This window comes from Atheta coriaria, unplaced genomic scaffold (genome assembly GCF_025399875.1).
Source record: "Atheta coriaria isolate IRGN ID8LTWV9N9 unplaced genomic scaffold, Caltech_Dcor_3.1 hic_scaffold_3_pilon, whole genome shotgun sequence".
In the NCBI taxonomy this organism is placed as follows: domain Eukaryota; kingdom Metazoa; phylum Arthropoda; class Insecta; order Coleoptera; family Staphylinidae; genus Dalotia; species Dalotia coriaria.
In genome coordinates, this window is record NW_027045445.1 from 8,754,817 (window position 1) to 8,781,674 (window position 26,858).

At 34.1% G+C, this 26,858-nt stretch overlaps 5 protein-coding genes and 1 non-coding gene across 11 annotated transcripts in view; 3 read left to right on the plus strand and 3 right to left on the minus strand.

Moving 5' to 3' along the window:
• Exn (Ephexin) overlaps window positions 1–7,370 on the minus strand; it is a 31,513-nt gene extending 24,143 nt beyond the window's left edge. The window contains exon 1 of the mRNA XM_065299615.1: window positions 6,746–7,370. The gene's annotated coding sequence lies outside the window, so the exon portion shown is untranslated. The remainder of the gene's footprint in view (window positions 1–6,745) is intronic.
• Window positions 7,371–7,429: 59 nt separating this feature from the next.
• Window positions 7,430–10,063, plus strand: BBS1 (Bardet-Biedl syndrome 1). 2 transcript variants are annotated; one of them, XM_065299620.1, is made up of 8 exons: window positions 7,430–7,645; window positions 7,708–7,970; window positions 8,022–8,431; window positions 8,588–8,830; window positions 8,901–9,129; window positions 9,188–9,346; window positions 9,414–9,676; window positions 9,747–10,063. In XM_065299620.1, the coding sequence occupies exons 1-8, from the start codon at window positions 7,635–7,637 to the stop codon at window positions 9,966–9,968; spliced, it is 1,800 nt and encodes a 599-aa protein (XP_065155692.1). In that variant the 5' UTR covers window positions 7,430–7,634; the 3' UTR covers window positions 9,969–10,063. The 2 variants fall into 2 exon arrangements, with proteins under 2 accessions (XP_065155692.1, XP_065155693.1); XM_065299621.1 differs by lacking the exon at window positions 7,430–7,645 and having other exon boundaries at window positions 7,697–7,970.
• Window positions 10,064–10,430: 367 nt separating this feature from the next.
• On the plus strand, window positions 10,431–16,609 carry LOC135789308 (uncharacterized). 2 transcript variants are annotated; one of them, XM_065299091.1, is made up of 13 exons: window positions 10,431–10,684; window positions 10,747–10,984; window positions 11,072–11,614; window positions 11,672–11,919; window positions 11,985–12,218; window positions 12,282–12,871; window positions 12,929–13,348; window positions 13,405–13,693; window positions 13,760–14,759; window positions 14,841–15,364; window positions 15,420–16,206; window positions 16,274–16,400; window positions 16,458–16,609. In XM_065299091.1, the coding sequence occupies exons 1-13, from the start codon at window positions 10,478–10,480 to the stop codon at window positions 16,579–16,581; spliced, it is 5,331 nt and encodes a 1,776-aa protein (XP_065155163.1). In that variant the 5' UTR covers window positions 10,431–10,477; the 3' UTR covers window positions 16,582–16,609. The 2 variants fall into 2 exon arrangements, with proteins under 2 accessions (XP_065155163.1, XP_065155164.1); XM_065299092.1 differs by having other exon boundaries at window positions 10,434–10,673.
• LOC135789309 (tRNA (cytosine(72)-C(5))-methyltransferase NSUN6) lies at window positions 16,597–18,438 on the minus strand. 2 transcript variants are annotated; one of them, XM_065299094.1, is made up of 6 exons: window positions 18,162–18,438; window positions 17,987–18,103; window positions 17,720–17,931; window positions 17,489–17,654; window positions 16,941–17,430; window positions 16,597–16,875 (listed from the first exon to the last, which is right to left on the minus strand). In XM_065299094.1, the coding sequence occupies exons 3-6, from the start codon at window positions 17,892–17,894 to the stop codon at window positions 16,609–16,611; spliced, it is 1,098 nt and encodes a 365-aa protein (XP_065155166.1). In that variant the 5' UTR covers window positions 17,895–17,931; window positions 17,987–18,103; window positions 18,162–18,438; the 3' UTR covers window positions 16,597–16,608. The 2 variants fall into 2 exon arrangements, with proteins under 2 accessions (XP_065155166.1, XP_065155165.1); XM_065299093.1 differs by having other exon boundaries at window positions 17,720–17,918; window positions 18,162–18,437.
• A 329-nt stretch (window positions 18,439–18,767) lies between these two features.
• Window positions 18,768–22,622, plus strand: Arf1 (ADP-ribosylation factor 1). Of its 3 annotated transcripts, none has more exons than XM_065317771.1 (4): window positions 18,768–18,924; window positions 19,298–19,467; window positions 19,793–19,902; window positions 20,913–22,622. In XM_065317771.1, exons 2-4 carry the CDS (start codon window positions 19,320–19,322, stop codon window positions 21,201–21,203), a joined length of 549 nt encoding a protein of 182 aa, XP_065173843.1. In that variant the 5' UTR covers window positions 18,768–18,924; window positions 19,298–19,319; the 3' UTR covers window positions 21,204–22,622. The 3 variants fall into 3 exon arrangements, with proteins under 3 accessions (XP_065173843.1, XP_065173845.1, XP_065173844.1); XM_065317773.1 differs by lacking the exon at window positions 18,768–18,924 and adding an exon at window positions 18,954–19,108; XM_065317772.1 differs by lacking the exon at window positions 18,768–18,924 and adding an exon at window positions 18,959–19,184.
• Window positions 22,623–22,815: 193 nt separating this feature from the next.
• Window positions 22,816–22,889, minus strand: TRNAT-AGU (transfer RNA threonine (anticodon AGU)). Its single transcript has one exon. It is a non-coding gene; the product is annotated as a tRNA-Thr (tRNA).
• Between the last annotated feature and the right edge of the window lie 3,969 nt (window positions 22,890–26,858).

The following is a 26,858-nucleotide window of genomic DNA, read 5'->3' on the forward strand; positions in this document are numbered from 1 at the left end:
TCGATGGACTAATCGTTTAATGACATACCAAACGCATCAGGCGCAGCACAGCATAGCACAGATTGCAGAGTAATAAATATTTCACATTTTATTTCCCATCGGATGAAAAACACAAACAAGAATTATAGGTTAGGTAAGTTTAATAAATCGCCGATAGGTGGTGATGATATCTATGTATAGTTGAAATTTCAAAATTAATGTGTGTTATTAAGTTGTAGAAACACAAAATACGCCCGGAATAACAACAAATGCCATAAAAATTCCAATGAATTCGAGCACGACGTGTGAAACGAAAAAGTAGGTGACTGCCGACGCCGTCGACTGCAACGTTTACTTTAGCCAAGCATTTAAAATGCGCTGAACAACAAATATCAACAAATGCAGCGAAGCACCATAATCGCATCAGGCACAACTAGGACTACAACATCAATGACAGTTGATGATGACGACGGCGACGATTCCACGTAACCATTTCTATTTGTTGCCGGCTTTTTTCTGCGCGAACACAGATGAGATGGGAATGCAGCTAACTGCGTGTACGTGCGAAGAGATATCAAATGTCTGACAACTGAATGAAGACAATAAAACGCATCAGGCACCAATTTGTACTCGCAGACGTACTGGGATAATTACTCCTACATAAAAGTGCAAGAAATTTATTAAGAATGCCGCGCGGACAAATTGCAGTCACCTAGAATTATCCACAGGCAAAAATAATAATACAGAGGTGGAAAAAGTTGATAGATAAACTCATCAAGGATAAACGGCATATAATCGACGCAGAAGAAAATATGTAAATAAACAATAATGCAGGAAATGATAAACATTGATGTTTGGAGTAGGCAACCGTTAGGTTTATTTGAAACTAATTGTCATCCAAAGTCGGTCAGATGACAAAAGGAAATGTATAAATTTAGATTTGAGGAAACAACGAGTTTCCTGTGTTGAGATACTGTGGCTAGAAGCATATTGTGTAAGAAATAAGAAACAGGGCTTAAAATTAATTTCATATTAAGTTTTTATGTTTAAAACAAATTCGAGTTAGTTACATCACTTATAACTCAAAAACGGTTTGACAGATTTTGATTATCAATGATTTTTTAGATTCATCTAAGTCCAGAATAGAAGAATAACTATTAAAATATTTAAAATTATGATTTAAAGGGGGTTAAATATGGGTTTAAAGTTAATATTGACATTAATTCATAATTCTAGTGATATAATGCGAATCTAGATGACGCTAGTGCATTATTAGCATTTTCATGTCTTTAAAATATCATAAAAGTTTTTCCCAAATTGAAAAAATTCAATTTTTTGCAAATTATGTCAAACAAATTAATCTTTTCAAAATTTCCTCACATATTTTAGAACCCACGTAAAAATAATGACAAAACCTGGTACGAAATGAAATTATCATTATCATACCGCACGACAAACGGCAATTAAACGTTGTGAAACATCTAACGAGAATTAAAAACGAGTGCACAGCGAAAAACGAGAGTTGTGTGAACGTTTTTCTACGCATGTACCTTTAGGTTATTCTTTGCGTGGCTTGATGACTGGATGTCGAAAATGGTTCACATTTCATTATGATTATACACCTAGTTCTTACTTTTTTTTGTGTTTTGTGTGCTGATGCTGACTTCAGGCAGCAGCAGACATCAAACGCTTGTAAATGCTAATGCAGAATCAGAATCGTGTGAATAAAAAGTCGTGCATTATGCTGCAGCGGATAAGTTCGTTATTATCTTATTGTCAAGTAAAAAAATCTCAGGATTTACATCAACGTCTATAAACAATAAAATATCAACATACAACACATAATGGTTGGGTAGGAATATGAATATGAGCGTATTTACTTCTCTTTTTAAACATGTTTGTTTAGTTAGTTGGTGGAGTGCGTGTAATATTTTTATGGCAAAAAATGAAATTAATTGTTTGTTTTGATGGCAAGATCACATGAGGTTGATTTGACGGGAAGTTCTCAGGAGTATTATAATAATAATTGCTTTATTTTGAGGACTTTTACTCTTGTTTGGTGCGTTTAGTGCAAAATTAACTTATCTACAAAGTAAAATTTAATTTAATTTAAGAAGAATAATCTAATTAACTTAAAACAATATCGTTGAAAGCAATTTGACTCCTGCTAGTAATTTTTACGTATAAATTTATAAGAAAATTAGAAGTATTAAAATAATTACTCTCAGCGATTCTGAAATAACCTCAAAATTTCTTTATGTTGAAAGTGAAGCCAACGCTAAGTCAAACTTAACATAACCTAACATGAGATGTGTCATGATATCAGATATAATGCGCACTCGGCAAATAAATAGTAATAAAACAGTTACTGAATGTTATTAGAAATGGTATTGACTTTAACATGTCAGATAACAAGTGAAATGCTTGGTAAATATTTATCTAGTACAATATATTATTAACGATATTTAAGTGATAAGCCTTTACCTTTATTGCGAAGTCACATAAGATCCTAGATCAGAAACTTTGGGCGTTTTTGTAGAAATAAATTGTGAACAAGTAATATAAATACGTAACTTGCGCCATCTATGCAATAATAGTCGTGAACCCAAAAAACTGTAATTGAATATTTGCCCGTTTTATGTAGCAAACATGTTTTGTCGATAAATAATGATTATTTGCATTGGTTTTGCTGTAATCGCGATTTTCAAGCATTAAACAACCGTCTGCACTCCACCATGTCTTTGCCAACGCAGTTACGTTTACATTTCCATAACATTAACTCACAATTTAACATGCGAGTGCAGTTGCAGTGTTTGAATTTATGCAAAATAAACTGCAACGCAGTGCAAACACGACGCACATGGTCATATCGTTTACTAACTGTTTTGCACATACTTGTTTTTGCATATACGAGTACGAGTAACACAAATGTGATTAGTAAAAACACTGACCGAAGTTGTTTGAAGAGATGTTGTAGTTGGGTTGGTGTTTTGAGTGATTTGCGGATTGGGCACGTTGCGAAACAAGACTAAACAAAAACTAATTACGCTTGAAAATGCAAATTAATTTTAAACGGTGACAAGTGCACTTTGTGTTCGAGTATAGATCTAACATTTAACTGAAGGTCAGATATTTAAATTTTAAATATATAGGAGTACCTACAAGTGAAATCACAATAAGAAAGTCAAATTTGTCAATATTTACATAACAACAAAGGATAATTATTTTTATTTGTACAGAGATCATCAGGAAAAAATTATGATTGCTTATAATACACTTTAGCACCATCTCAGCTTCAATTATTTATCTATAAGTATGATTGAATGTCTATATTAATTTTCGTTTCTTATTTAACACCCTGTAAATTATAATTTATGATATTTTAATAGTTATTCTTCTATTTGAGATGAAGACAAATCCAACAAATCATAGATCATCAAAATCTGTCCAACCGTTCTTGAGTTATAAAAGATGTAACTAACGTATTTTTATTATATGTATAAGAATCTATATATTCTTCAAATAATTTTGAAAAATATATCAAATACATCTAAAAAAGGAATTCTTGAAACAAAAATTTAATCTTTTTATCTTTTAGCTTGCGAATTAAAACAATTTCCAGTGGAAAACTGAATAATGAAATTACTTAACAAGAAAAGTGAAATTTCTATAATTATATCGAGTATAAGTATACTGATGAAAATAATTGAAAAAAATAAACCAACTTGCAAAAATAATAACAATTTGATGCTTGACGAGTTGTTTGATGAGATACAGTAAGCAGTGTGTGAGCTAATGAACACCTGAGTCGAAGATGCATTGGCAATTACGAGGCAATTAATTGCCATCATTTGAATGCGAATGAAATTAAATTTTCCAATTGCGAAATTGCTCGCTACCTTGCCAGTTATTAGTAGTTACGAGCAACGAGGAGATTGCTCCATACTTTTACTTCAAGGTAAACCACAAACATCGGTAATCGTTCGGTGAGCTAATTGTTCCTTCTATTATTGCTCATTAAATCATCAAAACGGAAAATTATCAAACACACATTATGAAAACGTATATGAAAGAAAAGACGAGGTAATTTGATAGAGAAAATGATAAATTAATTATTGAATGTGTAAAAAAGTAATTTTTTCAGTTTACTAGGGTTTAAAACAGTGCATTGTGATTTTTTAATATACCTGTATGTATAAACCAAAGGGATATTAGTTACAGCTTTTATAACTCAAGAACGACTGGACAGATTGTAATGATTTATGACTTGTTAGATTCGTCTTGGCCTCGAATAGAAGAATAACTATTGAAAAATCAAAAATTGTAACTTAAAGGGTGTTAAATAAGGGATGAAAATTAGTATAGAGATTCAATCATAGTTATAGTTAAATAATAGAATCCAAGATGGCGCTGAAGGGTATTATTAGCGTTTCTCATTTTTTTAGAATTAAATTTTGAATCTTTACTAAATTTCTACGAATCTTAACGAATTTTTATGAAAAACAACGAGGACGAGTCAAGGCCAAAGACCAGTAAGTTCACAAAATGCGAACGTTGCTATATTTTTACGCACTAGTGAGTAAAAGTAAAATATAACCTCAAACTTGACGTATATCTACCCAGATTGCTATTATTTCATAAGATTTTGAAATATCTTTACAAAAATCAATGAATCATCTTTGTTTGAACCATATAATTGAAGAGATTTTCACGTTGGCGTCGATAATATCTATTGTCTCCAAAATATCAGCTTGTATATACTCGTATCTTGTTAGTTAGCTGGTAATATTAACAGTTGACCGCAAATTACGCTGTTGTCTTAACGGTAGAATCAACTTTACAGCGTTCGAATTTTTCGTTGTCAAAGTACCCAGAACTTTTCAATTTACAGTACTCGTACATATTTACGCATTAAATAAAATATTTACATCCTAAAAACGTTAAAATTACAGTTTTTGTATCGGGAACCCTGATAACTCTAGAAAAAAAGTAGGTAATAAATTTAATTTTAGCATGAAATTAAAGATAATAGAATAGACACTAGAAAAACAAGATTAATAATCAAGAAATAACAGGAATTTTCACATTTTCGAATGACTATTTGTAATTTTTGATGTCTAAGCAAGAATTAGTTGCTTATTTGTATTTTTAACTTCCTTTTTTCACTTTTTTGCATAACCAAACAAATTCTATGTTAAAAATATGTAACAATTTAAGCACACACCGGACATTCTTATGCGGTTGGTTTCATATCAAATATTTAGGTCAGGTTTGCGCGAAAAATAGCAAGTAACAAAAAATTAGTATTGATATGTGAAAGAAATTGTTGACGTCAACTACAATTATCACTTTACACTCACTTTTACCACTAGATCAACAAAAAAAACTTAACACGGAACTTTTTCGTTCGTCTGTCTAAAGCATAATAAATAGTGAAGTCATCACTCAGAAAAAATCGAAACTAATGCTACAAATGCAAATTGGAGGGTTTTGTATGTTTGTGACGCTTTGGAGCAAAAACCACTGAACCAATTTTGATAAAATTTAGTATAGAGATATTTATGATTAAGGAAAATAACATAGACTAGTTTTTGTCGCAAAAAAATAATCAAAATGACGTAAAATGAAGGAATAATGTTGGCATGAAGATCCAAGTTGCATAATTCAAAGCGATATGGCGCTAAATTCAATTATTCCATATTCTATTAAATAAATTAAACCAGGAACATAAAAATATAACCACAATGAAAACTGGAAGAACATTTGGCAATTTTTTGTTTTCATTCAAATCGAATGCGCATTTGACCATTGAATCCATTGCATGCGTGTTTGAAAAAAGCATTTCAATTCAAATGATAAACGGTGACCGCGCACACGCGATAACAATTCGATAATGCGCGAACACAATGTGCGTTTGGTCGATTTGCGTAGCGCGCATGCATGTTTCATTGAGCAATTGTTGATTAAATTACTCACACAGCCAACAATCCACTCAAGCAAGAACAAAAACTTCGGGTTTGTTATGAACTTTCAAACAATACGAGAACAATAGCCAAAAATCAAAAACAAACCAATGCGTTAATAAAAACAACATTTAACTATTTTACGTTCGAATTTCTAATTATTTCCGTGAAATATATGAAAAAGTACGCAGGCAACTCATTTACTAATTTAAATTCACGTCGTATGATGTGTTGCCTATATTATAAAACCGAAAAATTTATAAAAACGTGAATAAAACGTAGTATTCAACTCTCAACTAAAATAAATTAAAACTCAAAGTGACTTAACGCATGTAATTTTTAATTTATGCTAAATATTCGACAAATTTAGTTAAATATACTCCAAAGTCGTAAAATCCAACATTAGAAAGTGTTTAAATATTTACACATTAATACAAAATTTACCAGTGACTTAAGTACGATCAACATCGAGTTAATTTTGTAAATTTCTGCTTGTTTACGCATTTTGTGATGCAACAACTAAAACATCCAAGATTATTTCATCTTACATTTTATGATGTTGAACATTCCGAGTTATTTAATGCCAATTTAAACGACTTGTTAAATTATTAACAAACAGGAAGTTCAATACATACTTCCTTGATCCTCGATAGAAATGAATGCAAATGGAAGATTAGTTTAACATTTTGCATTAATTACGATAATTTCATTAATTATTTACTTGACATTTCATTTTAAGCAGAAAACAAAATTATTTATTATTAAATTAACATAAACAATCAAAAAAATAAATTTTCACTTACCAAATGTAATAATATCTCCAATAATCCAATAACAATGTTTGTTCAACAACAATTACACTAAATTTACTTAAATCTGCACTGAATTCACTTAAGTCAAGTCTAAAAATCTTGATTTTTGCTTATCAAATGTCAATAAACATTTGTTTGACCATGTGACCACCGAAAAACCATACGTGAATGTTTAAACAAATACCACGCGAGGTTGGCAGTGTCGCCGTCGCCGACGTAACAACATCGATGGCTCGCGATGGCAGCAAGTAGGACGCCGATCGTGACGAAACATCATCGACGAATATTCACCGCACAACCAACAACGACGTGCGCCAATCGAATGCAACGCGTTCATCACAACATCACAATCATCGTACTACGCCAACAACACACCACTTGATTAAACACTGCAATCACACCGGGCGCGCAGATTCGCGATGATAACCACAGAAACAATGAATAGGGGAATGCCAAGCATTAATTCGAATGGTACTTAAGTCACGTTAGTTACACGCTTGATTTAACGTCTTATAAATTGTGACCTTGTATTGTATTCAGCGGTTTTGTCGATTTTTGCGCAAAGTAAAGCGCTTAAGTTTTGAGTTGAGTCAAGCGAACAGCGGCGATAACGCGCTGCCTTCGGCCGACCGAACACGACTGAGCGCGAGGCGCGCGGTTTGCTGACGCGAGCCGAGTGGTAACACGCATGAGAATGCGGCTGAAGTCAGTTAGATCGCTTTGCGGCCAGTGTGCAAGAATTTAAATCTCAACAGGTTGTATTTGTACGCATGCGCAATAAAAAACACAAAATCAATACTGGCATTATATTACATCACCATGACAACCATTGAAAACAAAACACAAACAAACACATTTTAGTTCATTTTCAGCGCTGAAAATGAGTAGAAGGTAATTTTATTTTAACCAAAACTTAATAAACCTTTTAATTTAATTATTTTGATGTTTTTTAGTGAATTAAGTGTTGCAAGATGGCTGGATGCTCATTCCGATCACTCTGCAGGACTTGCAACTCTTCCACAAGGCGCAATCCTGGCTGATATCGCTGGTGATGGTGAACATCGCCTTGCATTACTCGATATTAAACTGGGGAAAGATTCAAGGTCACGTTTGAAGGTTTATAAAGGTACTCTTTTGACAGCGGACCAAACTCTACCGGATGTACCCAGTGGAATCATCAGTTTCTATACAGATCCTAGTGATAATAAATATCCAGGTATTAATTTTTTTTGTTTTTAATTTTTTTTTAATAAAAATTTATTTTTAGCTGTGGGTATTGCTTGTGGTTTGGATTTGTTAATCTACAAAAACAACAAACCGTTTTTCAAGTTTGTGGTGCCAAGTTTACCGATTTCGCCATTGGAGGTAGACATTTGGTCAAAACTACCTGATCATGTCAACCAGACTGTTGGTAAATTAGTAGACAACTTGAAAGCTGTGCCTTATAATACACTAACGCCAAGGTCACAGTTATTGGTGAATTTACCTCCGGAACAATATCCGGAGTTTATACAGAATTTTAAGAATTTGCCATTGAAGAGACAGTCGCCTATTACTTGTGTCGCTGTTTTACAACGGTCTAGTCATGAATTAACTACGCCTGGGTGTCCGATTGTTGCTACTGAAGCAGGACATGTTTATTTTTTGGATCCTGTAAATTTTCAAATTTTACATCAGGTAAATATAAGTATTTTGAGGATAAAATGTAGATATATCCTTAAAATGATGTTTCTTATCATTTATTTATGTTTTTGAGGTTAAAATGTTGGTATGACCTTAAAATTTTGATTTTTTTATAATTTTGAGGTTAAATTGTTTAATTTGATGTTTTAGGCGAGTGTTTGTAGTACAAAAGCATCTCCATGTATAATGCGTACAGTTGGTTTTTTTGACGTGGAATTTCGTTTGATTATTGCAACTAGGGAAGGTCACGTGACTCTGTTAAGACGGGGATATTTAGAGGGGAAGGTCCTGATGCATACAGTCAAAGATATTATTGATATGCAGATTGTCCCAGGGGATAATTTTATTCTACTTGCTACTTCTGATCAAGTTTTGACGTGCTACACTAAACGGGTAACATAATTATTTAATATTTTATAATCTATTTGTTGATTATTAATATTATTAATTATTTCATTTGTAGGGTAATAAATTGTGGTCTTTGGAGATGAAGAAACCAATAACTTGTTTGTGTTTAATTCCGTTGAAACATCTAAGCACTTCGTTGGTGGCAGTGGGTATGAAAGATGGCGCTGTGCAAATATACAAAGGACGCCATTTGGTTGATCACTTCAGTGCGGCTGACACGCCATCTGTGATTATTTTTGGGCGTATGGGGCAAGAGGAACATGTTTTAGTCATTATAACAATCAGTAATTTATAACAACATTGGTAAATTAATATTTATTATTGATTATGAGTTTTGTTTAGGTGGAATATTGAATTTGAAAATTCTCAAACGCACGGCAGATTTTAACCTGAACAAACAAGATGCTAGTTTGCCATTGATGCAGAATAAACCACTGCCGTTACCCAAAAGATCTAAATTGTTTTTGGAACAGAGTGCTAGGGAAAGACAAAATGCAGTTGGTAAATAATTAATTTTTATAATCCATTTTTGGATTGTTAAAATATTAATATAAATTTTATTGTTTAGAAATGCATCGCAATTTCCAGCAAGATTTAATTCGTCTGAGATTGAATGCTGCGAGGGCAATGGCCCATTCCCTCTCGGATTCTACAGGAATGGGTAATGAGAAAGAAATGGTCAAGGTTTCAGCGCAGGTTTTAGGTCTCGGACCAAATTTTACGCTGGTTTTGAACTTGGAGAATATGAACTCTAATAAACCTCTGCTGGATTTATCGATTGTGTTTCATGTCAGGCCTGATTTATATAAATTGTCGGATTATTTGATTCCAGTAAGTCTATGATATCATTTTTCAATTTAATTAATATTATTTTATTGGATATTAATTATATAATTTATAGTTGCCATTAATTCCTCCTGGATTAACATTTCGAGTGGAAACAAAAGTGGAAGAATTGCAACCTGAAATGGACGCCAATGATAATACGAATGTGCAATTGGAGAAGGACGGTCAAAGTTTACAGCATGTCAAAGTATTTTGTGTCCGTAAGGATCAAATTGCGCCTATTATTGCTGCGACTATTAATATGCCACCTACAGATATTACTATACCTGTTTTGTAATTATCTAGATATCTCATGTATCTATAACTGCAAATTACAAGAGGACGCAATAATGCATTATTTATAGGGCAATAATAATAAATATATAACTATAACCAGGATTGAATATTCGTACCAAGTGTCATCCCTTACTACATATACCTACTCTTCAAGGTATAATTTTGCGACCAAATCTGTATCAAAATTTAACAACACGAGGTCCATGGTTTTTCTATGTATGCGTGTCACATGAACAAACAAACACATTTGATTTGCCCCCCCCACATTTTGCGGGTTGTAAATAGCAGCCAACAAGCACCACAGTGCTTAGTCAGTGATTGATTGGTGAAACAAAACAGTTTCTCTCTTTCTCTCCCTATTTGTTACTACTGTTCTGTTCTGTGAGCAGAGACCTCACAGTAGGCGTGACTATTAGGTACATGCACGGTACATGAATTAATATATGACATTTGTATCAATGTCAAATATATCATTACATAATTTTAATTTTAATTATCAATAAAAATATAATGGAACCGAGAAAACCTGAGAAACCTACAATACCAATAATCCCACATTCCTCTATAAATTACAACCAAGATGCCTCCTCGCTCCTTAGGGAAGTATTCCACGATGTGTTGGAAGAACCAGTGCTTCCCGACAACATCGTGCGAAACTGGGCGAATTACGAAATCGATTCAACCAGAGACAAGGCAACAGCAAAATGTATTCAATCAGTATGTTTATAAAAGCGTTTATTTAATGTTTTTCTACCAAATTTTTTTAATTATTATTGTAGATAAAAGAAAAATCTAAATTAGAAATGGAAGCTTTACACATCGTCGAGGAGAAACTCGCGCATAACATAAAAACTAATTTAGAAAAACAAAAACTAATTTTAAAAGATCCTATAGCGAAAGAATTTAACAAATATAAGCGTGATATAATTTTCCCCAAAATAGATCGAGAAGATGTTAAAGACTACGGTCTAATTACAGGAGAAGATTTAAAACCTTCTAGAATACTACAAAAACTTGGTTAGAAAACTAAACATAACCTAAAAACAAACACATAATCTACAATTATAAATTTTATACTAAAAACTTATAATCTAAACATTTTAGACTTTACTTTCGAAACGAAAATCCCCAAACTAAAACGTAAAGACCCAAACATGGTCCCTACCAAATTACCAAACATAAAACCAGGAGGAAAAGCAACACTCGGCACCAAAAACCTTCCTGGAAGAACAAAATCAAGAGTAACCCTATTAGCACCAAGTGAAGTCAGCAGCAATGCACTTCAAACCAAGAAAACTCTAAATCCCCACGGTTCACGTTCATCTCCCAAATTAATGTCACCTGAATCCAGACTCAGATTAATCCGCAGTTGCTTCCGTCTTAATACAAAAGAAGTAGTCTTCACCAACTACAAACTAAATGTAGTTTATAAGAAATGTTTCAAACTACAAAATATCAGCACTAAAGTACAACAAATAACAGTACCTGATACCACTGAGTACAAAAATGGCTGCTTCACTGTCAAACCACAATTTGATCCGGATACACTACGGTTGAGTTCTGGAATGAGTGCGAAATTCATCGTCGAATTCAAAACAGATACCTACATGGATGTATTCGATTATTTTCTTGTAAATGGACATAAAGGTAAACATTTTTACTAATTCTTCCTTTAGAAACATAACAGGACCTTTAAATTTGTAGTAAAACTATTAAGTCAACGTGAACCTCCAAAACTCACAGCTTTCCTCATGAGGGACACAATATCAATGACACGTGTCTCCCATCCTCGTTTTGAAATGACACGAGCTGAAGCCCTGAATAACACAATCGAATGTGGCGCGTGTTTTGTCGGAGAAAGACTTAATTGTAATCTGATATTTAAAAACATAGGTGGGCCAGGGAAGTTTTTCATGATGACTGAGATGCAATGGTCCACACAAGATATAAATGTATGTTTAGTCGCCATCTTTAAATTTAAAAAAAAAAATTATAGGTTAACTTGTTTTACTCGTAGACTTTACATAATAACCTCCAATTGGATTTCGGAGACTTTTCCATAACACCCAATTACTTTGAAATGGAGAAAGATGATTTCATCATAACAAAGTTAGAATTTTACGGAGCTGAAAGCAGTACGAATATAGAAAACATAAGCATGGTCTGCGATAACATAACCTGGGAATCCATTGATTTCGTCGCTGATGTGATTGAATTTGATAAATATACAATCACAGTTGATCGCTCTAATGTAACACTATATAAATCCAACATAACCTAATGCATAACCTAATTTAACCTCTATTTCCTTTAGATTTTAAAAATCACTACATTTATACACGAAGTAGTACAAATGCATCAATGCACTGATGAATACCTCGATTGGGATCTGTCAAACACCTCCAGCAATAACAATAGCAGTGTGGAGCCTTCTGTGTGTGTACATTTGGTGGAACCAGACAATAACCATGTGAAAAATATCAGTACAGACGTGGCACTTCATACTTCATCAGTAGATATCATCGATGAGGTTATTTTTGATTATCTGATTTCAATAGATAATGATCCACTCACATCCGGTAGCAGTGCCTCTGAAGAAGACATAAAATGTAGATCTTCAGGAGTTTTGTTCATTGGAAAGACTCTTGCCTATAAGAAAATAAAACAGAATATCAAAATTAGAAATAATAGCCAGATACATCTAAAATATAGATTTGATTTGCATGAAATCAATTTGGAGAATTACAAGCATCCTATGTTGAAGGGAATGCAAGAATTGCAGTTTGATTGTGTGGGGTTTGAAGGTGATGAGGATAATATCCTGCCTGCTTATGGGGAGGTCACTTGTAATATTACAGCATGTCCTGAAACAACTGAAGAAGGGTTTTATGGTGTTACCATTGGGTAAATACACAAATTATTAAAATAATACTAAAATAATAGCTTAAATATTATTAATAGTTTTGTCATTGTGGGTATACCTCTGTGTGCTGTCAAATTATCCCCTGACAACCCAAATTTCCTCATTCTACAACCTCAAGACTCAGAATCTACAAGTGAAAGTAATGCCACTCCTGTTGTTGATGTCCAAGTGGCGCTGTTCGATGCGATATGTTTCGTAAGAGGTTTACGAATTCTTGTCATGCCTAGAAATGTGTTTGGTTCACATCCTCATCATTATGGTGCCAAAGTGAAACGGGAATTCAAACTCAATGTGGACTGTGATCAATTTGATGAGATTATAACAGGATATTGGATTAGTAATCAATGGGGGAAAGTGATGATATATCCAAAATCGTTTAAAATCAAACCTAGGAGGCCTTTTATTTTTGATGTGGAATATGATGTTACCACTTATAAAAGTACCGTGGAACGTATTTGGTAAGATATTTAAAACTAGGTTATGTTTTTCTATTAATTATAATGATTAATTTTAGTGTTGTAATAGAAAAGCATTACACAAGATCAATTGATCTGAAGATTGAAGTGGAACCACCACATTTAAAGTTTAATAAAACAATTCCCTTACAAATGGGTCTATGTACAGTCGGAAACACTTATAAAACATCTTTTAAAATCCTAAACTCTAATTTTGTTAATGTGGATTGGGAGATTAGAGAGCAATACATACGAGATTTGCATCGACCGAAAATGAACGGGGTTCAGATACAAGCTAAGAACTTAGGTTGTGGTGATGTTGACGTAACCTACGAAATAGTTGCTCGAGTAAGTTATACCAAACTTTTCACATTATACATATCAATGTAGTTTTCCCGTTAAACACATTCATAGGCTCCTATTAGATGGACATCATACCTGCTCCTATGCACAATCTATGACGGTAAAAAGAAAGAAGATTGTCGCTTACAAATCAATTATGAAGTTGCCGATGTAGCTGCTTGTATACATACAGATTTCTCGGAATGTCCTATTCTCTCTCCACCAGAGATGCTTTATGTAAACACCCCGAAAACTTACTCTGTTTGCTTTCATAATTTGACACAAGTTGATGTTGTCTTTGAACTTTCTGAAATTTATGGAAAACATGCTGATTTATTAGATATTTCTGTATCCCCGAAAAGATTCACAATCCAAAATGGAATCGCTCATAGAATTGATGTTACAATCACACCTGTAAAAGCAGGAATGTACGATGATATCTTCCTTGCTTTTAATCAAGTGGAAATGTCTGAAAACAGAATTGGAGACTATTGCGCGCCTGCACCAGTAGTGCTCTCTGTAGTAGTTGCTGTTGATGATATATATGTCAAAGTGGTGTTACCAGGAGTACAAAATGAAGTATTCTGGCCTCCTAGGGTTGAACGTCTATCTATAAATTATGAATCAAATCAAAATCTAGCTTTAGCTATCACAGAAGAAGTTTCCCCAGAGACTTTTAATGATGCTAGTAAAATGGAAGCTGAGTTGACCATGAGTAGTACTGACTTGAATGATGACTTACCATCAGATCTCGTTAAATATCTCAAAGAGTTGGCTCCGTCTACTGTTGAAGATGAATCGTCAATCATGTCTTCTTTTAGTAGTGATACAACTGTTTCAGAAACATCTTGTAGTAGGTTTAATCCTTATGGGTTTGAAGATGTTTCCAAATATGTTGTGGAAATATGTGGAGTACATTTAAAGCAAGTTTATACCTGTAATATTAAACTGGAGAATTTAACTCCGGTGACAGGATGTTTACAAGTTGTAAATTTGAATTTTCCTCCGAATAATTACGAACAGAAAAAGATTGATGTGGTGTTACAAGCATTGAAGTATCAATCAATTGAAGGTAAAATATATTACCATAATAACCAACCTAACCTAGTTTTAACCTAAAAGTTGTTATTTTTTATTTTAATTTAATGTTTAGATGAATGGGAGAAAAGGTTAGATCCCTATGGTATAGCAATTGACCATCGATGTCTTGATGGTACCCAACACTTAAAACCTTTTGGTACCAATGAAATTATCCTTTCAATCTATGCCAACACATGGGGAACATATAAGGAAGACCTCCTAATAGATTTTAACCATATCCTACCTTTGAGAATAACTTTAATCGTTGAAATAATCGGAATACCTTTAGAATTCCCTATTGGAATAAACAATATACATAAAACGGCCATTTTGAGGTTTGGTACCTTAGCATACAAATCAAACTTTCAAATAAGGCAATTACAAGTAAGAAATGTATCAGTGGTGCCTGTCAATGTAATATGGCATATTTACATGCGTCACACTCATGGTGAGTTAGCTAACGAACCAATCACAATCCTTTTTGATGTTTACCATCCCAATGATGATGATACGCATGATGAGGAAACAGCCTCACAAGGGAATTTAATGATAGCGCATGGGAAGTGTATCGGACGCAGTAATCATCGAATATTTAAGGTTATTAACCTCTTTTAGAGTTACCCATTGGTATTAATGTAATATTTTATAATAGATGTCCCCAAAAGAAATGGTAATCCCACCAAAACAAACCCTGGCATTGAAACTAGGTTTAAACACTCGTGCATTCGCAGCTTCCTACAATACAACTGAAATTGAAGCATATCTCATTGGATACACTCACTTACCACAAAATTTGAGTTATTCTCCATTGTTGTATAGACGTCCCACAGGTCATGCCAATGATCCAACCAAAGCTAAACTCACCGCAACTCTTGATCTCCCCGTTCTTAAGTTGGATATGTGTGTAGAAGACCTCCATTTTGGTTTCTTTGCGGATCAAATCTTGGATTCTGGATATATCAAACAAGTACGGCAGTTAACTTTGAAAAATCATCATCAAGTCGAAGCTGAAGTCTGTTTCCAAATGGATCCGCCATTTGTATTAGAAAGTGCACGTACATCAACAAAACTTACCCATTTAAAAACATCCGAGAAAGATAGTCCGAGATATTCAGCTGTAGTTCAACCAGATGAATGTGTACAACTCGCGTTGAGTTATACAATCGATGTGGAGACACTCTTTCGCATCGCAAAGCAACTTTTTGATGATTCCGACGATGATGAAGGCACTGTGCTATATTCAAAGTTAAATTTGACTGAACAGACTTTCAGTCTTGAACAGTATCTGCACATTGAGCAGGCAGGTTTTATTCGACAGAATATTCCTGTAAGTTTAAAGATATATCTTCCAATATTAGAAGTTACTAATGAGATAGATTTTGGTGATGTATATCTTGGAAATGTGGTGAAACAACTGTGTATCATTCGGAATTATTCATGTAAGTAGCAGTGAATACATAACCTTTTACATTAGAAGGTAATTATGTTAATATTTTGAGGTTATAGTGTGTCGTGTGGAGTTTACTGTACATGAAAGCAAAACTTTTCGTGTGATGACTAAAAACGGGGTGATCAAGCCAGGAAGACGTGATTTTCCGATGGTTTATGATTTATACATTGTTTTCGTTCCTCAGTAAGTACTTTAACCTTATTCAATGAAGGTTTTTTTTTAAATTATTTAAATTGCTAGGATATTATCTAAATTTGAAGAGAAAATTATACTTCGAACACGAATACCCAGTTTGCACTTCACTATAAAAGTATCTGGAGTGGGAAGACAAAATGAACGATATTATATGCCTGATACTTGCTAAATCAGAAAAAATATATACTATTATCATCTATGGTTCTATTTTTGTCTTTTTGAATTTTGCTATAAAGAAACCAATGGAATTATGTTCCATTACATCAGGACCAAAACGTTGTAAATATTCTGAATGTTCAATGCCTTCGTATGGTAATCCATGGCTGCCATGTTTGGGTTCAGCTGGAATCAACTCTAAAGGAAGTTTTTTCAGTGCATACGATACAATTCCTTCATTTTCAGGTACTGCAATCGAACAAGTACTGTAGACTAGAGTTCCACCTGGTCGAAGCATGTCAACAGCCTGTTGTATAACAAAATAACAATCAAATAATTAAAATTAAATATTTTAGGTTATGATGCACTTACTGTACGTATTAAATTCTTCTGCACAGCAACAAAACTTGCTAAAATTACTTCGGAATCAGTATTTAGTAATTGTGGACGATTTCCGGAGGCACTACAAGGTGCATCTAATAAAATAGCGTCAAATTTCTCAACTAAAACATCAGCAATGGATGCGGCCATCTTGTTATTAGTCTTAACCCAATCAACACATTCAATTCTTATGTTTTCTATGTTATACTTTTCGCTAGTGCGTTTTAATTGAAGAATTTTATGTGGTGTTTTATCGCAGGCCATTAAAAAACATTCAGGAGATATTTTAGCAGATATATGAACAGTTTTACCACCAGGAGAAGCGCACATATCTAAAATTCTAGAATGTTTTTCCACGTTAAGACATTCTACAGCAACAATCGATGGCAGATTTTGTAACATAGCACCATGATGATGCAAAACATTGTGATCCAAAGGTGGACAACCACTGATTGTATCAGTTATCTCGATTGCTATACCGCTAAAGAAAAAATAAAGAAATAAAAACATATTTTGAGGTTAAATATATCATGACATACGTTTCAATAGGCTCTAAACAAAACAAATCTGAGCGTGTGAGTTTTACGCGTCCATTTGCAATAAAATGTTTGTACTCAGAGTCAAATACCTTTGCAAAACCTTTTTTACACTTGTTGGTAGGACTTGTATCGACGTAGACTGATACTTTATCGTCAATGTTACAATCTAACACAAAAAATAAATAAAATTGCCTTACCTAACCTAAAAATGTATTTTTCAAAATGGCGTACTTTTAGTCATGCCAATTACACCAGGGGCAAATATATGTGCACCTCTAAGGACTGCAGCAGCACATTTATGGTCAATTACAACTTCTTTGGAAACTTTCTCCAAATCTAAATATTTTTCATCAAGGTGTTCAATAACAAGCATATCAAGTGTAGAATGCTTGTAAATTTTGGGCATCGGTATATTTCTCTGTGAATTAATCTAAAGAACATGTCTAACAATAAATATTAATGTTTTTAACTTGATTTAGTATCAATAATAATAATTACCTGGTGTAATTGTTCATTAATCACGTTTTCTATGCTTGGTTTTGTTGAATCAATTCGAATTGTAGTCATATTTGGTGTTTGACACAACCACTTCTTTAATTTTTTCAAAAACTCGTTCTTTGTAAATAAAAAGATTAATAAATATTGTAATACAACTAAACAATTAATTACAAACCTTGTTTTGTAATGTACATGATAAAGGAATAAGAATATCATCGTTAAAATCATCAGTAAATGGTGATTCAGGATACGGCATTTCAGTTGTTTTCATAAACAACTTTTGTTTTGAATTAAAAGTAAAGCAAAGTCGCGAACAAAGTTCAAATTTGCAGGTTAGGCGTGATGAAGCATGTCAATGTACGTAAAAGATATCAACGAACTCGCAGTAGACGTAACAAAGAGAAATTTATACGCAATTTAATGTTGAGGAGTGAAAGGTTATCTTCCACGTTTGCTTATAACATTGCTTCCATTTGATTTCATATTTCGTTTCGCTTCGTGCAAGTTCGGGCCTCCCACTTAAAGTAACGGCGATTGATTAAACGGCCACAGCGCTGCCAACATTACAAACCAGAAAACTGCATAAATTATTTTATTTGCGTTTTATTAAAATCCCAAAGAGATTAATATATTTGATGTTATTTTTTAGTTATATAAATTAAATTAAAGATGTTTGACTTAGTTTGGTTGGTTTTAAATAGTTTTTACGGAGTTTTGTTACAATAAAATTGAAATACGGTTGGTGTGCATGTATGTCACGTGTGCGCCCTCCCACCAATGAAACGCGTCGCCGACCGAGACGTGGCACGGAGTGTGGCACGAAGTACGAATCCGCCGCACCGCCGCCATATTGACGTCCGCCGAGAATCGGGAGGTTCGCTGAATGTGAGCAGCGCTGCACCTGTGTGGAAGAGCGCGGATTTTTTATTGCGAAAAACGTGAGTATTCACCGCCGACCGTCATCGACTCTCGCAGTCATCCCCCGAGTGTTTACTTTCGTCGGTATCCGAGTCATCCATCGACGGCCATCCGCCCGGAGAAAAGAGTGTTTGTGTGTGCGGGCGGTGGAGAGAAAAAAAACGCCAAACGCCAAAGGGAGTTGGCAGCGGCGGTTGACACGCTGCAAGTATTGCGTTATTCAGTACTCAGCACATCGATAACGCGCATTTCATTTCGTTTACTTTGTGTGCGACTACGTGTAAGCATTTAACGTGTTAACGAAAAAAAATGCGAACAATGATTGCACTTGTGCATGTTTTATTGCCGCAGCGCCGAGTCATCAGTGTGTGATGTGTGCGATTTCTGTTGCAGGTTACATTTTAAGTGAGCCACCATGGGGAACATGTTTACAAACTTATTTAAGGGCCTATTCGGCAAGAAAGAGATGAGAATACTGATGGTTGGTTTGGATGCTGCTGGTAAAACTACGATTTTATACAAACTTAAACTAGGTGAAATTGTAACCACTATTCCTACTATTGGTGAGTACACTTTGCATCATGCTCTAATTCCCTGCTAATTATTATTACTTCTTGTTGCAAATCATACCCACCATTTTGTTTTTTTGGTGGTTTGTGTTGTATTGGTAATTATTCCATGCTGGCATCTTTTTATAATTGATGAGTCATCAGGCAAATGACAGCAAGTGCCCTCAGCTTGCACATTATTTCAACATTTGTGACAAGAAGTAATCATGATCCATAATGCAAAGCAAATGAAACTTGTTTTTCCTTTGTTTGCCTGTTGGGTTGTGTTTTGTTTGCGGTTTGATCATGAGTTGAGTGTTTTCTTGTTGTGTTTTTCCAGGATTTAATGTTGAAACTGTAGAATATAAGAACATAAGCTTTACCGTCTGGGATGTCGGCGGTCAGGACAAAATTAGGCCGTTATGGAGACATTACTTCCAGAACACACAGGTATGTGTTTCAGTATCATCAGAACTCATAAAAACATCTGTTTTAAGCATTTTTATGCTTATTCAGCTCTGCTATGAACACATTTGTACACATCTTGAATATTTCAAGTAATATTTGTGAATAATCAACTAATAATTAGGAAAATACTCAAAAGATGCAGCAATATGATTAGTAAAGTCTAGAATCTTCATCAGAATGTTATTCTTTTAGATAAATTATTTAATTTTAAGCCCTTAATGAATAATTGACTGATATCCAACTAAATATTGTTTTTTTATTCTTTACAACAGGGCTGGCCAATCCCAGGCCCGCGGGCCACAAAGTGGCCCGCCAGGGTATTTGAATTTGCCCGCCGCAAAAACCAAAGTTGTAACTTTTGTATGTGTATAATATTTTATGTATGAATGGCCATAGTCTGTGGCCCGGTGCCGCCGCAATCTAAAAGATTTGGCCCTCCAGGAAAATCCATTGGCCAGCCTTGCTTTACAACAATATTTATACGATGAATCAAGTTACGGGTCTTTAATTTGCAATTTTAGATAAAAAACTAATCAGAATTTATTAAAATTTCAATTTATTCTTTAAATATGTTTTAATTTAGATTGCTGATATAAAGTTTGGTTGATTTATTCACTTTGGTTTACTTTTTCTGCTTATAAACCGAAAATTTTGTGTGGAACTTTACTTTTTTCAATTTCCTTCAGAATAATGAAAAATAACTTTCAATATGGAAGCAAAATAATTGATATTATTTAATTAACTCTCTAATTACAGTGTTTGATTACATAATTCAATGTTTGCTTTTTTCTTTAAAAAAAATAGAAATACTTGCTTAAGAAATAATTAATTACTTGTTAAATTAACCATATTTGATTCATTGACCTGTATTTAGTTGATGTAATGACTAAAAATATATTTAAGGTGTGTACAAATGTTAAATAACATTTTATAATTAATCACACTTCAAGAAATAATTAATTTCAATGTATTTTTATTTTAAAATAATTTAGGGATTAATCTTCGTGGTGGACAGCAACGATAGGGAGCGAATCGGCGAGGCGAAAGATGAACTGATGCGTATGCTCGCCGAAGATGAGCTGCGAGATGCAGTGCTGCTCATCTTCGCCAACAAGCAGGACCTGCCGAACGCAATGAACGCCGCCGAGATCACCGACAAGCTGGGCCTGCACTCGCTGCGGAATCGCAACTGGTACATTCAGGCCACGTGCGCGACGAGCGGCGACGGCCTCTACGAGGGCCTCGACTGGCTCTCCAACCAGCTGAAGAACGCCAACCGTTAAGTGCAAGTGATTTCTAATCTAAATACCACACATGCTCCCCCAATTCCTATCTTGACTCCTCCAGTCTCTCCTCTATCTTGACCATCAAGTACTACCCACCCGATCCGCCACCCCTCAATTTATATATTTACTATTACATTATTATTATATCACACACACACATACTACACGCAGAAACATGCGACGAGAAAAACAACCCTCCTCTCTCTCTCTCCTTTTCGGTTATCTATTGGTACGGTGACGAAGTCAACACCATTCCGAGATTAACCGCCAACACACAAATGGATTTAGCCGATGGACAGAAACTTAAAACATCAAGAAACAATATTTGGTTTTCTGGCATCAACGAGTGTCATTCTTGCATCAGACAACATTGTATAATTATATACGTTTAAATAATTATACTATTAATTATAAATGAAAATTACACCTAATGTAAATTAATGTATAACGGTTCTTCTAATTTGTTTGTTCTTTGTGCTGTTTTTTTTTGATTTTGAAATTGTTTGTAACGCGCATATGCCTTTTCGATACACACACGCATAATATTGTATTATTTATATATATATTTGAAGATGATTTAACGAAGCGAAGGGAAACGTAGCGAGAAAAAAAACGAGATTCAATTGATAAATACATTTTTAGTTGTACAAGAAGATTTGCAAACACATGACACACCAATCACAACTTATAACCCAATGCATTGTAGTTTGAGGTTATAATGTTTAACATGTGGCGCCATCTGTTGGGGGGAGGGGCTTGTGTGGCGTGCGTTGGCATTCAACGAAGGCGATGTTTGTCTCATTGTTAAATATTACAAGCGGAAAACAAGCAACAACACACAGCATACTTACAAACCGAAAAACGGAAAACATTGAATTTGTAGCATATGGTATATATGTACGTGCGTAACATGCATTATTTTCTTTTTTTTGTTTTTTGATAATTTGATCCACTTCACTTCAATTCGGTTTTGCGTCAGTTTGATGAGGAGTCGTGGTGGCTGATGATATTTTTTTTTGTATTTGGACATGAAACTACTTGAGTAACTTTTTGATCGATCGATGGAAGTATTTATAATGCAATTTTATTTAAAAAGCGATGTTGGCGTGCAGCGTGCGATGCGAGAGGCAACATCTTGGATTATCTTATTTTTCATAGACTAATAGATAAGTTCTTTATTATGATTTTTTGTTTATATAAGTAATGTATAAGTAAAGTTTCAAAGAAAAGGAAAAACAATGGTTTATAAAGTTTAGGCTTTCGATGAAATGAAATTTGAAGCGAGCGCATATGTAATTTGATCACATTCCCTCTTTTTACTTAAAGAAAAAAAACGAAAGATAAACTAAAAATAAATACTGAATTAATGAATGGATATATTGAGACAAAAAATATGTAATAAATGAATTTGTGAAAGTTTTTTTTTCGTTCGTGGTGCAATATTCGCAATTAAAAATGAAATCAAGTGAAATGTTTAATTTAAGTTTAACGCTCATTGTTGAAAATCTATTTTTAACAGCCTGCATTATAATTTGATGTAAAATAATCATAAGTAACAATAATTTGTGTTTTAGAAGGAAAAAACGCAAAAGGAAGCACACTCTGTGCTAGGCCCCGGGGAGATTCGAACTCCCGATCTCCTGTTTACTAGACAGGCGCTTTAACCAACTAAGCCACGGCGCCGGTTATGCATCGTACGTCATCGTTTGCAATACGATTGTTAGTTACACGTTGATGGCAGCACTGTGCTCACTTTACTTTTTTTGCATTTGATTTGTTTACACTCATTCTTAATCTACTTTTTTCGTGTTTTTGTTAGTTGTGTTAAATCTGCGCTGTTGTGATGTTGAGCATCTTTAACACCCCGCATGCTGAGCGTCCTCCATATTGGGTGAGTGTATGTGATAAATTACATTATTTCGCGTCGCGAAAATGAAAACGAAGAACGGCGTGAAATCGAAGTGCGCCCACACGCGTCGCCTACACCTTTGCGCGCGCCGGTTTTGCTTCTTTTTGGGGCCGCATTTTACATTTTGTGAATGGCTCGTTATGCATTCAATGAATCAAAGCGCGTTGTGAATGGCGGACGCGCAGACGAGAATGAACTTGCGCGTCCGTGACGGGGCGCTAAGTTTGGGATTTATGTGCAATCATGAATATCATGTCGGCGCAGCGAAGAGGTAGAGAGGCTTAGCCGCGTTATACTACGAAAGGATCGATTTCGAGTCGTCGTAGGACACTTTGGACGGTGTGCGGACGTGCTTGCAAATTGCAATTCGGGATTATTAAGGTCTTGAGATGCAAATCTACAGTATGTCCGTGCATTAAACATATCTCAAAGTGGGTATTTGTATTAAACTGATTTAGACCTGCAAAAGTAATTTACCAATTACTTATTAAGCATGAAGCATGAGGAAAGACTTAAAAATTATTTTTTTACAGTTTTTAAAGAAAAAAAGCGGTAGTTTCAGTACGAACGGCCAAAGTTGTGACAAAAGTACTTTAGCCACTGGTTTTAGTCACGGGGTGGTGCGAAGTTCAAATACAAAACTCTCAACGTGGAAATAAAGTGATAGTAGAAAAAAAAGCTTAAGCATTGCGTCGCTATGTTTTGATAAACGTGGTTAAAGTGCCATTTAGCGCACTTGATACTTTAATAACGAATAACTTAAATATTTATTGACAAAAACAATTTTTTTAATAAAAAATCTAAAAATTATAGAATCTAAATGTTAAAGAATACAAAAACAATGCAAATACACAATTTTTAACTTAAAAAAGTCAATCAATTTGTGTTTCTAGACTAGCTTAATAGAACAACTCGGGCTTAGCACTCGATTAGATAACTTTTTAAATATTTGGATTACTAATCTTCTACAAGTAGATATATTGTAAAAATGAGCAATTCGTCGAAATGGCGATGGAAAAATAGTCGCAAGACATTTATTTATTAGGTCACCTACACCTATACATTTAAGTCACCTTAGCACCCAACTGCGCATAATATTGAAACGATAGCGATTAAAATTCTTGTAGTGTTTTGACTTTGACACTTCCTCATTGTTACAATTTCGATTCGCAGCTGTACACACGCCACGCATACACCGATGCAAATGCGAGTGGTTATCCGCATGCGTGTGTGTTTTGCGATTGTTAGCAACATTTATTTATAAAAATGACATAATCGTAACGCGACGCTGTGATGACTGTTAAATCAATCTGCGCTTTCAAAATGTTTCTAATAATGGGTCGTAAATGGTAGTTATAGCAACATTAAGCCAATAGGAGTCAATAGGTGTTGATTAACTTACGTCAGGCATGTAAGTGAATTTTGAGGTTAGTTTAAGTAACTGTCTTATTAACTAACTGATAAGTACTTGTACATATCGAGTAGATAATAAAGTTAACAGAGATGATGAAATCTGGGAGATTATTGAAAAGAAAATTTTCAATAAATGGAAATTTTAATAATAATAGGATAACCAATAAATTTTTCTATTTTTTTTTATCAATTTTCTGTCGAATTTGTCAATAAGATTCTTAATTTTATTAAGAAATGAGAATATTGTACTTTAGCGCCATCTACATTCGAAATATATAACTAAAACTAAAATAGGCAACCAAAATAACACCCAAAACAGTTTTTTCTTCTTATTTTACAAAAATTTGCTCCCAAAATGTTTTACTTTGATATTTCCATACTTTGTAAGTTTAAAGATTGCGTATTACATCCAAATTTTAATGTTTTACATTTATGGTCTTTATTCCACGCTACGCAACCGCCATCTATCTTAAAATATTCCCAATATTCTTGTAATTTACGCAATAGAAATCACTGACATTTAACAATAAATTAACCACGAATAGCACATAATTAACGACGCGTTAAAGACTCGCTAACTCCATTTACGGCTCGTTATCATTATCACTTATTAGCGCACAGTGCACGCACAACCGCGTAAAGCCTGGCAATAAAATCGTCGGTACACATTCAAACATTTGTTTCAAGCAGTCACATCCATTTCCAACACAACCTTCAATTGTTATGTCATTCTTAAACGTTTAAACGTTTTTCCTCTGCAACAACGTAGATATAATTACATGTGACTTTAGCTGTCAACAACACAAGAGCAAAAAAAAACTGGAAGTAAAAGTTCGCGTGGCTTAATTGATTGCGGATTTAATTTAATAATCACGCTCGCAAATCACACGCACTCATACATCGAGTGATTAACATCGTAATCGTAATCGTAAATGCTGCAACTGCAAGAACCGCGGACGTAGTGCAATAAAAGCGCGATTTATTGGCATTCCATATCTTTTAATGCCTTGTTTAATTAATTGATATTGCTGCAACTCCCGCATTCCAGCTTTTTTGTTGTCGTCGCGCAAAATAACAAACATACGACTATACAACTATGTAAACTGCTTTATTTAACATGTGGCGCCACCAATCGACTAGCCATGCATATTTTATGACAATATAAGTGAACCGGAAGTACGCATGTAACATAACATGCAAATGCATACAAATGTAATGCTAAACTGAGTGCATGTTTAGTTGTTGATGTTATGCAGTGGGTAATTCGAGTAGCTAAACGATTTACATTCGACAAGTCGTAATGGCCGCGAGGTATTTTCTAATAGTCTAATGTGTTGTTTATAAATGCATGCAATACAATGCAATGAATAATTATTATTGTAATATGAGTATGATAGGGTTTTATTAATATTTAATATTCTATTAATAGAGAATATGTTTTATTGTTGTTTTTGTTTTGTTTTTATTATTTATTTTATTGAGGGAGTGCCGATGATGGCGGCTTGTCATGCGTGCAATGGCGCTTGGCGAACTCGGTGGTTTATTAACACACTTATCGATATAATTTATGCGAGTTATTAATGTTTTATTGCCGCCCTCGGTGCTCTGGCGGTCGTAAATCAACCGCCACTCAATGACAATAACAATCATTATACATTTAATTCAAATTGATTTCAATTAAATTTTATAAGTTAAAAATTTATTATTGCTTAGTTCGTGCATAAATTATTAGATGCAGATGGTTATATACTGCGGTAATGGCCGCCAAGTATTAGAATTTCTTGTTTTTGTAAAAAATTGAGGTTATGTGTTGTTAAAACCTCAAATTTGATAGAAAATTTAATGTTTTGTATCAGAAAAAGTCTGTTAAGTTATAATGTTTGTGTAAAAAGCAAAATTTTTGCTGCCCGAGGGCCGTAAACATGTTTTACTTCGCTATTTCCGCCCAAAAACTTAAAAAAACACATTTTAGTCATTTTTAACACTCTGTATTATATTTGAAGAAGAATAATCTTAATATTTCGTAAAAACTTTAATATTTTTATGAGATTATACTTAAACATACTGTATTTTAGTGACATTTTTAAAATTTGTGTTTTTTGATATTCTGGGACAAACAGAAGATAAAAATGTCTAATCGGATTAACTCGGATGCAGTTTGGAAGTTGGGCAATTGTGTAGTCATAATCGCGACTTCTTCGAAGCGCCCGAACAACAATAAATTCGCAAATCGACGCAAAAAGAAAATCGTTTTTTGTGCGGCCGCGGCGACGCGCCGCCGAGACGGATCACGGAGGCGTGTGCGCTGTTGGTTGCCGTGATAATCGCAT

Bases quoted from the DNA above. Each gene is read 5' to 3' on its own strand.
- BBS1 (XM_065299620.1), top strand. The intron at 9,130-9,187 runs GTAATTTATAAC...AGTTTTGTTTAG, and splicing joins TTTAGTCATTATAACAATCA to GTGGAATATTGAATTTGAAA. The intron at 9,347-9,413 runs GTAAATAATTAA...TTTATTGTTTAG, and splicing joins GGAAAGACAAAATGCAGTTG to AAATGCATCGCAATTTCCAG.
- LOC135789308 (XM_065299091.1), top strand. From the start codon at position 10,478: ATGGAACCGAGAAAACCTGAGAAACCTACAATACCAATAATCCCACAT. The intron at 12,872-12,928 runs GTAAATACACAA...TATTATTAATAG, and splicing joins TTTTATGGTGTTACCATTGG to TTTTGTCATTGTGGGTATAC. The intron at 13,349-13,404 runs GTAAGATATTTA...GATTAATTTTAG, and splicing joins AGTACCGTGGAACGTATTTG to TGTTGTAATAGAAAAGCATT.
- LOC135789309 (XM_065299093.1), bottom strand. From the start codon at position 18,257: ATGAAAACAACTGAAATGCCGTATCCTGAATCACCATTTACTGATGAT. The intron at 18,104-18,161 runs GTTTGTAATTAA...TTATTTACAAAG, and splicing joins CATGTACATTACAAAACAAG to AACGAGTTTTTGAAAAAATT. The intron at 17,431-17,488 runs GTATGTCATGAT...TTTTTTCTTTAG, and splicing joins TGTTTAGAGCCTATTGAAAC to CGGTATAGCAATCGAGATAA.
- Arf1 (XM_065317771.1), top strand. From the start codon at position 19,320: ATGGGGAACATGTTTACAAACTTATTTAAGGGCCTATTCGGCAAGAAA. The intron at 19,468-19,792 runs GTGAGTACACTT...GTGTTTTTCCAG, and splicing joins AACCACTATTCCTACTATTG to GATTTAATGTTGAAACTGTA. The intron at 19,903-20,912 runs GTATGTGTTTCA...AAAATAATTTAG, and splicing joins ATTACTTCCAGAACACACAG to GGATTAATCTTCGTGGTGGA.